Genomic DNA, 14916 nt, shown 5'->3' with positions numbered 1-14916 from the left:
TATATATTCTTATCTGCTCCCCTGAATGATTGACATCTCACCAGCTCGGTTCTTCTACAGTCATGGTCTGTAAGGTAAGGGGAAATCCCGTGCCAACAAAGCGCGTCAGACAGCAGCCCCCCGAAGAACCCCCCCTTTTTTTCCCAGATGATTATTCATGCGTAATTGTTCTGTCCCCTCCCCTCATATTTGGCGCATCCAAATGGTCAGTTCTGTACCTGTCGATATAGAAAGGCAACTCCTACACGCACATATGTCACCCGTTATTTAAACAGGAGCAGTCGCATCAAGTTTCCATTAGTGTGACAGTGATAACACTCGGACATACCATCGGCTGATAGTTCATAGCTGTTAGTCACTGAACACTAACAGTAATAGTTAGCTCTTTTTTCTTATTTTCTATTTTTTTACAATTTAAACTGTTTTGAACTTCATCGAACATGGACATCAAAGGTAAGAATTAGATGGTTTCCATCCTCTTTCGACTGTAACAGCGTGGGTTTATTCAAATGTGGTTGACATTTTCTTATCAGAAGTTAAAAATTAAAAGGCTTTTTGGGGCAACATGTGCTCCGAGTTTAGTCTGTTATTGCAAGTGATGGAAGTAATCCTAACTGATGTAGATCAATCCTGGAATGCTTTACTGTAAATTGCAGTGTACTAACAGTGGTTCCCAACTCCGGTCCTTGAGTACCCCTCAACAGTACACATTTTTGTTGTAGCCGGATAAACGTACCTGATTCAACTAATTGAGGGCTTGATGATTAGTTGAATCAGGTGTGCTTGTCCGGGGCTACAATAAAAATGTGTAATGTGTAATGGGGTACTGGAGGACCGGAGTTGGGAACCACTGTAAAAACTGGTTTGATATATTGATATCTGACAGGTGTATAACATTGAGCACACAGACATGCAATCTCCATAGACAAACATTGGCAGTAGAATGGCCTTACTGAAGAGCTCAGTGAATTTCAACGTGGCTCTGTCATAGGATGCCACCTTTCCAACAAGTCAGTTAGTGACATTTCTGCCCTGGTAGAGCTGCCCCGGTCAACTGTAAGTGCTGTTATTGTGAAGTGGAAACATCTAGGAGCAACAACAGCTCAGCCAAGAAGTGGTAGGCCACACAAGTTCACAGAACGGCACTGCCTGTCACAGTTCCCTCAGACAGAACCCAGAAGCAGACCAGGACAAGGAGAGTTGAACGAAGGTGAGGGTTTATTACAGATTCAAAAGGTGCAGAATAATCCAGGGAACAGAGCGGGCGGCGTGGATGAGTTGTTGAGGGTGCAGTTGTTGGTCCAATGATGGCTCGGCAGCCGCCGACCATCAGGCAGAGGTAGGGTGAAGGTTCCGGACGAGTGACTGTAGATGGAACAAAAACGGAGGTAAGTAAACAATAGACCAACAAGGTACAAAACAACAAAACTAACGCTAGAAGCTCTAGGACTGATACACTGATAAACCTACTGTTCATGGCTAACGATCCGGCAGGAACTGGATGTTCGGCCAGAGCCTAAGAAGGGTGATGATGAGGACCAGGTGTGCAGATTGCTGATGGGATGCAGGTGCGGAAAACAAGAGAGCTCCCCGGAGCGTTCCCGAACCCTCGGGAAACTGGAGATCACGAACAGGAAAAACTAGTCACCAGACAGGACCCGACTCAGACTGCCGGGATCGTTACAGTACCCCCCCTCCGACGAACGCCACCGGGCGGACTTCCCGGAGCGCCAGGATGGAGGCGGTAGAAATCACTGATGAGGTCAGCATCTAGGACCTGTCGCCGCGGAATCCAACTCCTCTCTTCAGGGCCATACCCCTCCCAGTCCACGAGATACTGGAAACCCCGGCCCCGCCGTCTGGAATCCATGATGCGACGCACCCGTGTAGGCAGGACCACCTCCGATCATCCGAGGAGGAGGAGGAGGAGGCGGAGGAGGCAACAGAGGACTGAGGAAGACAGGCTTGAGGCAGGAGACATGAAAGGTGGGATGGACTCTGAGCGTCCTCGGTAGTTTGAGTCGAACTGCCACTGGATTGATCACCTTCTCCACCACAAACGGACCAATGAACTTCGGTAACAACTTCCTAGACTCAGTCCGTAAAGGAAGATCCCGTGTGGCCAACCAGACCCTATCTCCGATGGTGTAGGTGGGAGCGGGGATCCGGCGACGATTCGCCTGGAGCTGATACCGGTCCGAAACTCTAAGGAGTGCCTTTCTGGCCCGATGCCAGGTCCGGTGGCAACGACGAATATGGGCCTGAACAGAAGGCACTGAGAGCTCCTTCTCCTGAGAAGGGAACAAGGGAGGTTGGTAGCCATACAGGCACTGGAAGGGAGACATACCAGTGGCAGATGTAGGGAGAGTATTGTGGGCATACTCAACCCAAGGCAACTGAGAGACCCAGGAGGTGGGGTTGGAAGAGGCCAGGCAGCGTAGCGTGGATTCCATCTTCTGGTTGGCTCTCTCCGCCTGACCATTAGATTGGGGGTGAAAACCAGATGTGAGACTGACTGTAGCTCCAATGGCCAAACAGAAGGACTTCCAGACAGCAGAGGTAAACTGAGGGCCACGGTCGGAAACGATATCACTGGGCAACCCGTGGACCCTGAAAACCTCCCCTAACCAGGATCTCGGACGTCTCCGAGGCAGAGGGAAGCTTGGCAATTGGCACAAAGTGGGCGAACTTGCTGAATCTGTCCACGATAGTCAGAACGACCGTGTTCCCCTCAGAAGCGGGCAACCCAGTGACAAAGTCCAGGGCCAGATGCGACCATGGTCGCGGGGAATAGGAAGGGGGTGAAGTAGTCCAGAGCTGGGCCGATTGGTACTCTTATTCTGCGCACACACTGGACAGGCAGCAACATAACCCCGAGTATCCTCGGCCATGGCAGGCCACCAAAAACGTCTGCGAAGAAACGCCATCGTCCGAGCCACGCCAGGGTGACAAGCCATCTTGCTGGCGTGGGACCATTTGAGGACCGCAGGACGAACCGACTCGGCACAAACAACCGACCGGGTGGACCGTTACCGGGACCGGGCTGCGTCCGAAGAGCCGCCATCACCTCCTCCTCAATCTTCCACCTAACAGCTCCTACGACGCAGTTCCGGGGGAGAATTGTCTCGGTCTTGGACCCACTCTCCTCCGTCTTGGAGAACATCCGGGACAAGGCGTCCGCCTTGCCGTTCTTAGATCCAGGTCGGAACGTCAGGACAAACTTGAATCGTCCGAAAAACAACGCCCACCTGGCCTGACGGGAGTTGAGACGTTTAGCCGATTGCACGTAAGCAAGATTCTTGTGGTCAGTCCAGACAATAAACGGTTGCTCCGCCCCCTCCAACCAGTGGCGCCACTCCTCCAAGGCAAGTTTCACCGCGAGAAGCTCCCGGTTACCCACATCGTAATTCCTCTCCGCAGGCGAAAGGCGACGAGTAGTAGGCGCAGGGATGGAGTTTACTGTCCGTGGAGCATCGCTGCGACAGGATGGCGCCAACTCCCACATCAGACGCGTCCACTTCAACGACGAACTGACGGGCCGTGTCCGGTTGAGAGAGAATCGGTGCGTTGGTGAATCGCCTCTTCAAATCCAGAAACGCTCGATCCGCCTCGGATTCCACTTGAAGGTCCTGATACTGGAAGTCAAGGCAGTTAATGGAGCGGCCACACGGCTGTAATCCCGGATGAATCTGCGGTAGAAATTCGCAAACCCCAAAAAATCTCTGGAGCTGCAATCTCGTACCGGGCTGGGCCCATTCCAGAACCGCTCTAACCTTCTCCTGGTCCATCCTAATCTCTCCCCTGGAGATGATGTACCCGAGAAAGGATGTCGTGTGGGCGTGAAACTCGCACTTCTCGGCCTTCACGAACAGGCGATTCTCCAACAATCGCTGCAGAACCTGCCGACATGCTGGACGTGGTCGGAAGGTTCCTTCGAGAAGATCAGAATGTCATCCAGGTAAACAAACACAAAGAGACCGATCATATCTCTCAGGACGTCGTTCACCATACTCTGGAATACCGCTGGAGCATTGGTCAGTCCAAACGGCATCACCTGATACTCGAAGTGACCCATCGGTGTATTGAAACCCGTCAACCACTCGTCCCCTCTCTGATCCGGACCAGGTGATACGCATTGCGTAGGTCTAGCTTGGTGAACACCGTAGCACCCTGTAAGGAGTCGAAGGCAGAACTCATCAAGGGCAGGGGATACTTGTTCTTGACCGTGATGTCATTCAACCCCCGATAATCAATACACGGTCGAAGAGAGCCATCCTTCTTACCCACAAAGAAGAATCCTGCCCCCAGGGGTGATGACGAGGGACGAACGAGACCAGCAGCTAGGGACTCCTTGATGTAGGTCTCCAACGCCTCACGTTCAGGTCGGGAGATACTGTATAACCTTCCCTTGGGGTAGACAGCTCCAGGGACCAGGTTGATGGCACAATCATATGGTCGGTGGGGAGGGAGTGACAGAGCCTTCTGCTTACTGAAAACTTCCCCCAAATCGTGATATGTCTCGGGAACCAGGGACAAATCTGGGGGTTTAGCCTCAATCACCTGACTGGGAACCGAATGGGGGCAGGCAGTCTTGAGACAGTTAGCATGACAATCAAGGCTCCAACTCGTTACCTTGCCCGTCACCCAATCGAACGTGGGATTGTGTTCCTTCAGCCAGGGGTATCCAAGGACCAGAGGAACATGGGAAGACGGCAGAATGAAGAATGAAATCATCTCAGAATGATTCCCGACAACCGCATCTTAACCGGTTCAGTCCTCATCGTGATACGTGCCAGACTACTGCCGTTCAGAGTGGTTGCTTCAATGGCTTCCGGCAATTGCTCCTTGGAAAGCCCCAGCTGTTCCACCAACTTCGGCATCAAGAAAGCTTCCATCGGCACCTGAATCGATAAAGCGTTAAGCGCTAAGCTCTGATTCCTGTTCACAAGGGTAGCCGGGAAACGGGGTCTGACAGAGGTACTGAGAGGTTGAAACTGGCTCGCTAAAAGTCCTCCCAACTTTAGCGAGCCGGGCAGTTTGACGACCGCCGGGAACAAGTGGAGATGTAATGTCCCGAGCTACCACAGTAGAGGCAGCAGTTGGTCTTACGTCTATGTTGACGCTCCTCCTTGGTTAACCCGTGCCGCCCCCACTTGCATGGGTTCAGAATCGGGAGCGCGGACCTCTCCACTAATCCATTGTGGTGGAGAATGATCGGCGTGTTCTGGTCCACCACCCGACCCGACTGGGAACTGAGAAGCTGATCGATTGGACGGACCCCATTGCTTCTCCCTCCTTCGCTCTCGGACTCGATTATCCACCCGAATAGACAAGGCTACCAAGCTGTCCAGGTCACTAGGCTCCGGATAGGAGATCAACTCATCCTTGAGCTGCTCCGACAGACCCTGGTAAAAGGCCGCTTGCAGAGACTCCTCGTTCCACCCACTCTCCACCGCCAACGTCTTGAACTCGATCACGAAGTCGGCCACGCTGCGAGTTCCTTGGTGAAGCGAAAACAGGCGCCTAGCTGCGTCCCCTCCCTCGGACGGAATGGTCGAAGAGCTTCCTCATCTCGGCCGTGAACCCCTGGTATGAAGCCATGCAGGGATCCTGTCGTTCCCAAACGGCTGAAGCCCACTCCAGCGCTCGACCACGCAGCAACTCAATCACAAAGGCTATCCTAGCCTTGTCTGTGGCATAAGAGTAGGGCTGTAGATCGAACACTAATCCACACTGCATAAGGAAGGAACGGCATCTTCCCAGCTCCCCCTCATATTTATCCGGCGTCGGAACCTTGGGCTCACGGAGGGACACAACTTCAGAAGCGGCAGGCGAGATGGGTGAAACCGGTAGTGGGTCCTCCACCGGACACTGGCGTTGGTTCTGGACCTCCGTCAGACCGGTAGAAAGGTTCCGAACTGACAACGCGATCTCCTGTAGTACCGTGCTATGATGGCCCAACATCTTCTCCTGCTGGGTAATGGCATGGCGAACAGAGTCCAGGTCCGCTGGGTTCATTACTGGCCGGATCGTTCTGTCACAGTTCCCTCAGACAGAACCCAGAAGCAGACCAGGACAAGGAGAGTTGAACGAAGGTGAGGGTTTATTACAGATTCAAAAGGTGCAGAATAATCCAGGGAACAGAGCGGGCGGCGTGGATGAGTTGTTGAGGGTGCAGTTGTTGGTCCAATGATGGCTCGGCAGCCGCCGACCATCAGGCAGAGGTAGGGTGAAGGTTCCGGACGAGTGACTGTAGATGGAACAAAAACGGAGGTAAGTAAACAATAGACCAACAAGGTACAAAACAACAAAACTAACGCTAGAAGCTCTAGGACTGATACACTGATAAACCTACTGTTCATGGCTAACGATCCGGCAGGAACTGGATGTTCGGCCAGAGCCTAAGAAGGGTGATGATGAGGACCAGGTGTGCAGATTGCTGATGGGATGCAGGTGCGGAAAACAAGAGAGCTCCCCGGAGCGTTCCCGAACCCTCGGGAAACTGGAGATCACGAACAGGAAAAACTAGTCACCAGACAGGACCCGACTCAGACTGCCGGGATCGTTACACTGCCGAGTGCTGAAGAGCGTAGCATGTAAAAATCGTCTGTCCTCGGTTGCAACACTCACTACCGAGTTCCAAACTGCCTCTGGAAGCGACGTCAGCACAATAACTGTTCGTCGGGAGCTTCATGAAATTAGTTTCCATGGCCGAGCAGCCGCACACAAGCCTAAGATCACATGTGCAATGCCAAGCATCGGCTGGATTGGTGTAAAGCTCGCCGCCATTGGACTCTGGAGCAGTGGGAACGTGTTCTCAGGAGTGATGAATTACGCTTCACTATCTGGCAGTCCGACGGACGAATCTGTGTTTGGCGGATGCCAGGAGAACACTACCTGCCCCAATGTATAGTGCCAACTGTAAAGTTTGGTGGAGGAGGAATAATGGTCTTGGGCTGTTATTCATGGTTCGGGCTAGGCCCCTTAGTTCCAGTGAAGGGAAATCTTAATGCTACAGCATACAATTACATTCTAGACGATTCTGTGCTTCCAACTTTATGGCAACAGTTTGGGGAAGGCCCTTTCCTGTTTCAGCATGACAATGCCCCCGTGCACAAAGCGAGGTCCATACAGAAATGGTTTGTCAAGATCGGTGTGGAAAAACTTGACTGGCCTGCACAGAGCCCTGACCTCAACCCCATCGAACACCTTTGGGATGAATTGGAACGCAGACTGCGAGCCAGGCCTAATCACCCAACATCAGTGCCCAACCTCACTAATGCTCTTGTGGCTGAATGGAAGCAAGTCCCCCGCAGCAATGTTCCAACATCTAGTGGAAAGCCTTCCCAGAAGAGTGGAGGCTGTTATAGCAGCAAAGGGGGGGGACCCAACTCCATATTAATGCCCATGATTTTGGAATGAGATGTTCAATGAGCAGGTGTCCACATACTTTTGATCATGTTGTGTATAATGCTTCCAAAATGGCACTCTATTCCCTATTTAGTGGACTACTTTTTACCAGGGCCCATAGGCCTTGCAGAAGTATTCATCCCCCTTGGTGTTTTTCCTATTTTGTTGCATTACAACCTGTAATTTAAATGGGTTTTCATTTGGATAGAGCATCGGAATAATTGAATTTGAGTCGTCAGGCAGTTCTAGTGATTTATGAATGATTGTGTTAATTTTGGTTTATATTGTTGTTATTCATGACAACACAGTGATTGATTTCTACACTATTTTGTTCCAGTGATTCAGAGTTATGGAGAGTTGTAGCTCTTGTTGTTGCTGTCATGCTATAGTAACTCTACAGCAGCAAACTCAGGTTACCCTCTGGTCTACAATAGCTTTAAAATAGTATAGAGTAGCATAGAATAGCATAGCATAGAATAGAATAGCATAGAATAGAATAGCATGGAATATAATAGCATAGCATGGAATAGAATAGCATAGCATAGAATAGAATAGCATAGAATAGAATAGCATAGCATAGAATAGAATAGCATAGCATAGCATAGCATAGAATAGCATAGCATAGAATAGAATATCATAGAATAGAATAGCATAGCATAGCATAGCATAGCATAGAATATAATATAATAGAATAGAATAGAATAGAATAGCATGGAATATAATAGAATAGAATAGCATGGCATAGAATAGCATAGAATAGAATAGAATAGAATAGAATGGAATGGAATAGAATGGAATGGAATAGAATAGAATAGAATAGAATAGAATAGCATAGCATAGCATAGAATAGAATAGAATAGCATAGAATAGCATGGAATAGAATAGAATAGAATAGAATAGAATAGCATAGAATAGCATAGAATAGAATAGAATAGAATAGAATAGAATAGAATAGCATGGAATAGAATAGAATAGAATAGAATAGAATAGCATAGAATAGAATAGAATAGCATGGAATAGAATATAATAGAATATAATATAATAGCATAGAATAGCATAGAATATAATAGCATAGAATAGCATAGAATAGAATAGAATAGAATAGAATAGAATAGCATAGAATAGAATAGAATAGAATAGCATAGAATAGAATAGAATAGCATAGAATATAATATAATAGAATAGAATAGCATAGAATAGAATAGAATAGCATAGCATAGCATAGCATAGCATAGAATAGCATAGAATATCATAGAATAGCATAGCATAGAATATAATATAATATAATATAATATAATATAATAGAATAGAATAGCATGGAATATAATAGAATAGCATGGCATAGAATAGCATAGCATAGAATAGAATAGAATAGAATAGAATGGAATAGAATGGAATAAAATAGAATAGCATATAATATAATATAATATAATATAATATAATATAATAGAATAGAATAGAATAGCATGGAATAGAATAGAATAGAATATAATAGCATAGCATAGCATAGCAACGCATAGAATAGCATAGCATAGCATAGCATAGCATAGCATAGCATAGCATAGCAAAGTATGTTGGTGTTGGTGTGTATTTGTTCTTCTCTACCTCTTCCCTCCACTGAGTAGAGAGGAGTACGATGACGGAGTTCTGGAAGGAGCACAGCCACCAGGCCACGGTAGAGGAGATGATGTTGGACTCTCATGCCCAGGAGCTGACCCAGCACGAGCTGCCTGAGATCCTCTCCCTGCTGCCCAGCCTGCCCGGCCAAAGGGTCCTGGAGCTGGGCGCCGGCATCGGGTCAGTGGGTCTATTGAACTGTATCCATAAAGCAACTGACCAGATAGACCATTAATAACAGCAAGCATGTACTGTGTCGTGATCTCTGTAGAGCCACGAGGTTTAACTGACCATGTGACCTAACAGGGAAAACTCCCTGGCCCTGGGCTATGACGGGGACCTGTGTTTTTCCTGGTAAGGTGACGTGGACTCTTGTTGGCAGTTGACAGTTGGAAGTTGACCCTCACTGTCTGATGTGGAGGTGTTTGTTTATTTGTTCTCGTCCAGGAGATACACCAGCCACCTGTTGACCCAGGCCAGTCACGTGACAGCGGTGGACTTCATGGAGAGCTTCGTGGAGAAGAACAGACAGGACAACGGTCACCATGGCAACGCCTCCTTCCTCCAGGCAGACGTCACCAAGCTGGACTTCCCCAAAAACAGGTCTGCTGTTTGATATAATGTGTATAATATAATATATTATAAAACAGGTTTGCGTAAGGTTGCAAAGCTACTGGTAATTTACCAAAGTTACCAGAATCTTCTGTAATTTGGGTAATTAAGAGGTAATCTATGGTAACTTTGGTAATTTATACTTGAATAACTATTTTTTTCCAAATGATTCATATATAGTATGCATTTGTTATATCTGTGTCCATATTGTCCATGAGTTTCTAGTAGATAGACCATATGGTTCGAGAGAAAATAGCCAAATTAATGAAAAAGCATCTAATAAACAATGGCATTATTTTCAATTAACTCTGTAACTCTTGCAACTATAGACCACAGTGGCCTCAACATTGACAACATACATATTCACATAGTGGAGTAAAGTGTGTACAAAATAATATAAAGGATATTTCACGCTGAATGGTTTATATTGTATTTAAGATGATGTTTTACAGCTTTGTCATTCTATTGTTTATTTTAAAATCATCTTCTATATTTTCCATGTGATAAGGCCACAGAGAGGGCCAGAGATCATTACAGACACCTGTGATAATCTGAAGGACCCAAAAAGGACACTTGATTTTATCTTTGAAAATTCCATATATTCCTTGAGAGTTAACAAAATTCTGGTAGTTTACTGGTAAACTTAGAAAGATAAGAAAAGTTATCTGTTGGGATTTTGGATTGATAAGGCGAAGTGAAACATGCTCAAAGTCTAATGACTAAGGTTGTTTTTTACACAACTGGTTTGACGAGATGTCTCACCTACGCCTTAGCCTTCAGTTGGAACTGAATACACTAATATGAGGTAACACTGATTGTGTCCCAAATGGCACCCTATTCCCTATGTAGTGCACTACTTTTTATCAGGGCCCATAGAGCTCTTGTCAAAAGTAGTGACCTATATGGAGACTATGGTGCCATTTGGGACGCAGTCTTTGCCTAAAGCCGATGGCTGTAATGCATTACTACTTGTTATAAACGTTTGTGAGCCTTTATAGCGTCCTATTATCAGGCTTATGATGTTATTCTGATGTGTATCCCCCATCAGTTTTGACATCATCTTCTCCAACTGGCTGCTGATGTATCTGAGTGACGAGGAGCTGAGGACACTAACAGAGAGGATGCTGGGATGGCTCAGCCCGGGAGGATACCTGTTCTTCAGGGAGTCCTGCAACCACCAATCAGGTACGAGCTCTAAAATCACCTGAATATCTATTGTGAGTCACTCTTCCAGTCTAATGAATCCCTAGACCCTCCTGTAGAGCTGAGAGCTTCCAGTCTAATGAATCCCTAGACCCTCCTGTAGAGCTGAGAGCTTCCAGTCTAATGAATCCCTAGACCCTCCTGTAGAGCTGAGAGCTTCCAGTCTAATGAATCCCTAGACCCTCCTGTAGAGCTGAGAGCTTCCAGTCTAATGAATCCCTAGACCCTCCTGTGGAGCTGAGAGCTTCCAGTCTAATGAATCCCTAGACCCCCCGGTAGAGCTGAGAGGTTCCAGTCTAATGAATCCCTAGACCCTCCTGTAGAGATGAGAGGTTCCAGTCTAATGAATCCCTAGACCCTCCTGTAGAGCTGAGAGCTTCCAGTCTAATGAATCCCTAGACCCTCCTGTAGAGATGAGAGGTTTGGATAGGTGGAAGCAACATGGTGATACAGTATATCTACCCAGACACTCTTCTCACCCTGTCGTCCTCTCATCATTTATTACCTAACTTAACAGATCACTATTCAGTCCACTTTCACCTTCATGGGTTACATAAATTCACGTCAGATAGTCTACTTCAAGCTGTTGTGTAAGTAAGGGATAATCAATGAGGGGCTCCGTGGAAGGTCACACGGAGTTGCATTATTTTCCAGAGAACGCATAGAGCCCCTAGTTGATTAGCCTTTTTATACCGTGGCTATCATTTAACACATTTGCTGCTAAAAATGTGTTCAACATCCACTGAAGTAGCTAGCTAGTTTACTAGATAGCTACAGTAGTTGCCGTGGTAACCAAATATACAGACTTGCTAGTTTATCGAACTAAACCATCAGTTCTAGCTTGCCATTATGAAAATCAGCAATAATGTTTTCGATTCGACTTCAAAATGTTTTCAATTCGACTTCAAAAGCAGCTCAAACATAGAACATGTAAGAATGAACTATAGCCATTGAATTCTACCATGCAAATATACCATGCGTTATAGGGAAATAATGCATGCTCTAGAATGCCCTTCAAGACAATCAGAAACAGGTATTCAACAATGCCATGGTATAAAATGGTATAATCATGGTCTGATTGTAAACGTTTACATTAATGCCGCCATAAAACGCTATACTGCCAAGGCATCAGTTTCAATCAGTTTCTCTCTCTCTCTCTCTCTCTCTCTCTCTCTCTCTCTCTCTCTCTCTCTCTCTCTCTCTCTCTCTCTCTCTCTCTCTCTCTCTCTCTCTCTCTCTCTCTCTCTCTCTCTCTCTCTGTCCAGGTGACAGTAAGAGGACATTTAACCCCACCCACTACAGATCGTCGGCCCACTACAGTCACATGATGACAACAACACTGAGGGAGGAGTCAGAGGGGGCGGAGAAGCAAGTGTTTGGCTTTGACATCGTGCTCAATAAAACCGTGCAGACATACATCAAGGTAGGTTGCTTTATTGCTACTGATTGTGTTTATGTCTCAATTAATATAATGTGTATAAATAAACATTAATGGCCCTGTCAGGCTATTTGCTGTGTGTGTGTGTGTGTGTGTGTGTGTGTGTGTGTGTGTGTGTGTGTGTGTGTGTGTGTGTGTGTTATGGCATATTACTCTCCCTATATATTCATGTCTCTTCCCCTCTTCAGATGAAGAACAACCAGAACCAGGTGTGTTGGCTGCTGGAGAAGGTGGGTCGGGACACATCCTGTCAGGAGGGCTTCAGAACCTTCCAGCAGTTCCTGGACAACCAGCAGTACACGCGCAACGGCATCCTGCGATACGAGAAGATGTTTGGGGCAGGATACGTCAGCACCGGGGGACCAAGCACTACCAAGGTGGGTTTGAGGTTTGGGAGTCCTGCACATACAAACACACTCACCCACACGCGCACATACAAACACACTCACGCGCACATACACAACACCAACATAGGTTTGAGACATCAAGAACCAGAGCAGAAAGGTTGTTTTTTTTATCCGATGGACAGATGTACAGGAACCACGACAGTGTTGACTAAAAATGACTGAAACATGAAAGGACAACAGACTGGAGAGGTTGTGTAGTCACTGTTTAGACAGGGTTGCTCTTCTGACCTTCTCTATTTACAAATGCCAAACGTGTGTGTAGTTGTTATTGGAATGGGCTTGACACTTTCTGTTTTTTTTTTGCTTTGTGGTAAAAGGAGTTTGTGGACATGCTGAACTTGAAGCCTGGGATGAAGGTGCTGGATGTGGGGTGTGGCATCGGTGGTGGAAACTTCTACATGGCAAAGGTCAGCACCAAGTGACATTAGTAAATGGGAATTTTCTGATATACTGTTGGGAATGGTCCAGTCCACTATATGCACATTCACGTTACAAACAATAGGATATGGTCTGGTCAAATATCCCAATGATGATGATGGTGATGATGATGATGATGTTATGCAGACCTTCGGCGTGGAGGTGCTCGGACTGGACCTGTCAGCCAACATGGTGGATATCGCCATAGAGAGGGCCATGGAGGAGAAGATTCCATCGGTGAGTTACTAGGGTTAGGGTTAGGGTTAGGGTTAGGGTTAGCCAACATGGTGGATATCGCCATAGAGAGGGCCATGAAGGAGAAGATTCCATCGGTGAGTTACTAGGGTTAGGGTTAGGGTTAGGGTTAGGGTTAGGGTTAGCCAACATGGTGGATATCGCCATAGAGAGGGCCATGGAGGAGAAGATTCCATCGGTGAGTTACTAGGGTTAGGGTTAGGTTAGGGTTAGGGTTAGGGTTAGGGTTAGCCAACATGGTGGATATCGCCATAGAGAGGGCCATGGAGGAGAAGATTCCATCGGTGAGTTACTAGGTCTACAATGAGAAACATACTAGGTTAGGGTTAGGGTTAGGTTACTAGGGTTAGGGTTATGGTTAGGATTAGGTTACTAGGGTTAGGGTTAGGTTACTAGGGTTAGGGTTAGGGTTAGGATTAGGTTACTAGGGTTAGGGTTAGGGTTAGGGTTAGGGTTAGGGTTAGGTTACTAGGGTTAGGGTTAGGGTTAGGGGTTGGGTTAGGTTACTAGGGTTAGGGTTAGGGTTAGGGTTAGGGTTAAGGTTAGGGTTAAGGTTAGGTTACTAGGGTTAGGGTTAGGTTACTAGGGTTAGGGTTAGGTTACTAGGGTTAGGGTTAGGGTTAAGTTACTAGGGTTATGGGTTAGGGTTAGGGTTAGGTTACTAGGGTTAGGGTTAGGGTTAGGTTACTAGGGTTAGGGTTAGGTTACTAGGGTTAGGGTTAGGGTTAGGGTTAGGTTACTAGGGTTAGGGTTAGGGTTAGGTTACCAGGGTTAGGGTTAGGTTACTAGGGTTAGGGTTAGGTTACTAGGGTTAGGGTTAGGGTTAGGGTTAGGTTATTAGGGTTAGGGTTAGGTTACTAGGGTTAGGGTTAGGGTTAGGTTACTAGGGTTAGGGTTAGGGTTAGGTTATTAGGGTTAGGGTTAGGGTTAGGGTTAGGGTTAGGGTTAGGTTACTAGGGTTAGGGTTAGGGTTAGGTTACTAGGGTTAGGGTTAGGTTACTAGGTTTAGGGTTAGGGTTAGGGTTAGGTTACTAGGGTTAGGTTACTAGGGTTAGGGTTAGGGTTAGGTTACTAGGGTTAGGGTTAGGTTACTAGGGTTAGGGTTAGGTTACTAGGGTTAGGGTTAGGGTTAGGGTTAGGTTACTAGGGTTAGGGTTAGGGTTAGGGTTAGGGTTAGGGTTAGGTTACTAGGGTTAGGGTTAGGGTTAGGTTACTAGGGTTAGGGTTAGGGTTAGGTTACTAGGGTTAGGGTTAGGGTATTTTAACGCTACATAGATCAAGGTCATGTTAATTGAATTGCAATTAAATGTAGTAGAAGACGTAGTTCAAAGTGTTTTGGTGACAGGTGTTGTCTGCCTATTCCTGCAGGTCCATTTCGAGGTGGCTGACGCCACTAAGAGAGAGTTCCCAGAAGGGTCGTTTGATGTGGTATACAGTCGTGACACCATCCTGCACATCGACGACAAACTGGCACTGTTCAAACGCTTCCACGTGAGTGTGTACACACACCTTAACGTAAATTCCAGACTATATGCTGGCTGTTTAACCATCCAAAAC

The 14916-nt window shown here is 46.9% G+C and overlaps 1 protein-coding gene across 1 annotated transcript in view; it reads left to right on the top strand.

Annotated features, from left to right (window-relative positions):
- The first annotated feature begins 244 nt into the window (after window positions 1-244).
- Window positions 245-14916, top strand: part of LOC121538507 (phosphoethanolamine N-methyltransferase 3) — a 17302-nt gene continuing 2630 nt past the window's right edge. Inside the window, exons 1-9 of the mRNA XM_041846606.2 lie at window positions 245-453; window positions 9036-9207; window positions 9475-9630; window positions 10688-10824; window positions 12108-12265; window positions 12469-12657; window positions 13005-13094; window positions 13252-13341; window positions 14728-14850. Of these exons, the coding sequence (XP_041702540.1) occupies window positions 441-453; window positions 9036-9207; window positions 9475-9630; window positions 10688-10824; window positions 12108-12265; window positions 12469-12657; window positions 13005-13094; window positions 13252-13341; window positions 14728-14850 (1128 nt within the window). The 5' untranslated portion in view covers window positions 245-440. The remainder of the gene's footprint in view (window positions 454-9035; window positions 9208-9474; window positions 9631-10687; window positions 10825-12107; window positions 12266-12468; window positions 12658-13004; window positions 13095-13251; window positions 13342-14727; window positions 14851-14916) is intronic.

This window comes from Coregonus clupeaformis, chromosome 3, assembly GCF_020615455.1.
Source record: "Coregonus clupeaformis isolate EN_2021a chromosome 3, ASM2061545v1, whole genome shotgun sequence".
Lineage (NCBI taxonomy): Eukaryota > Metazoa > Chordata > Actinopteri > Salmoniformes > Salmonidae > Coregonus > Coregonus clupeaformis.
The sequence above is the reverse complement of the archived record's forward strand: the minus strand, read 5'-3'. Positions and strand labels throughout refer to the sequence as shown.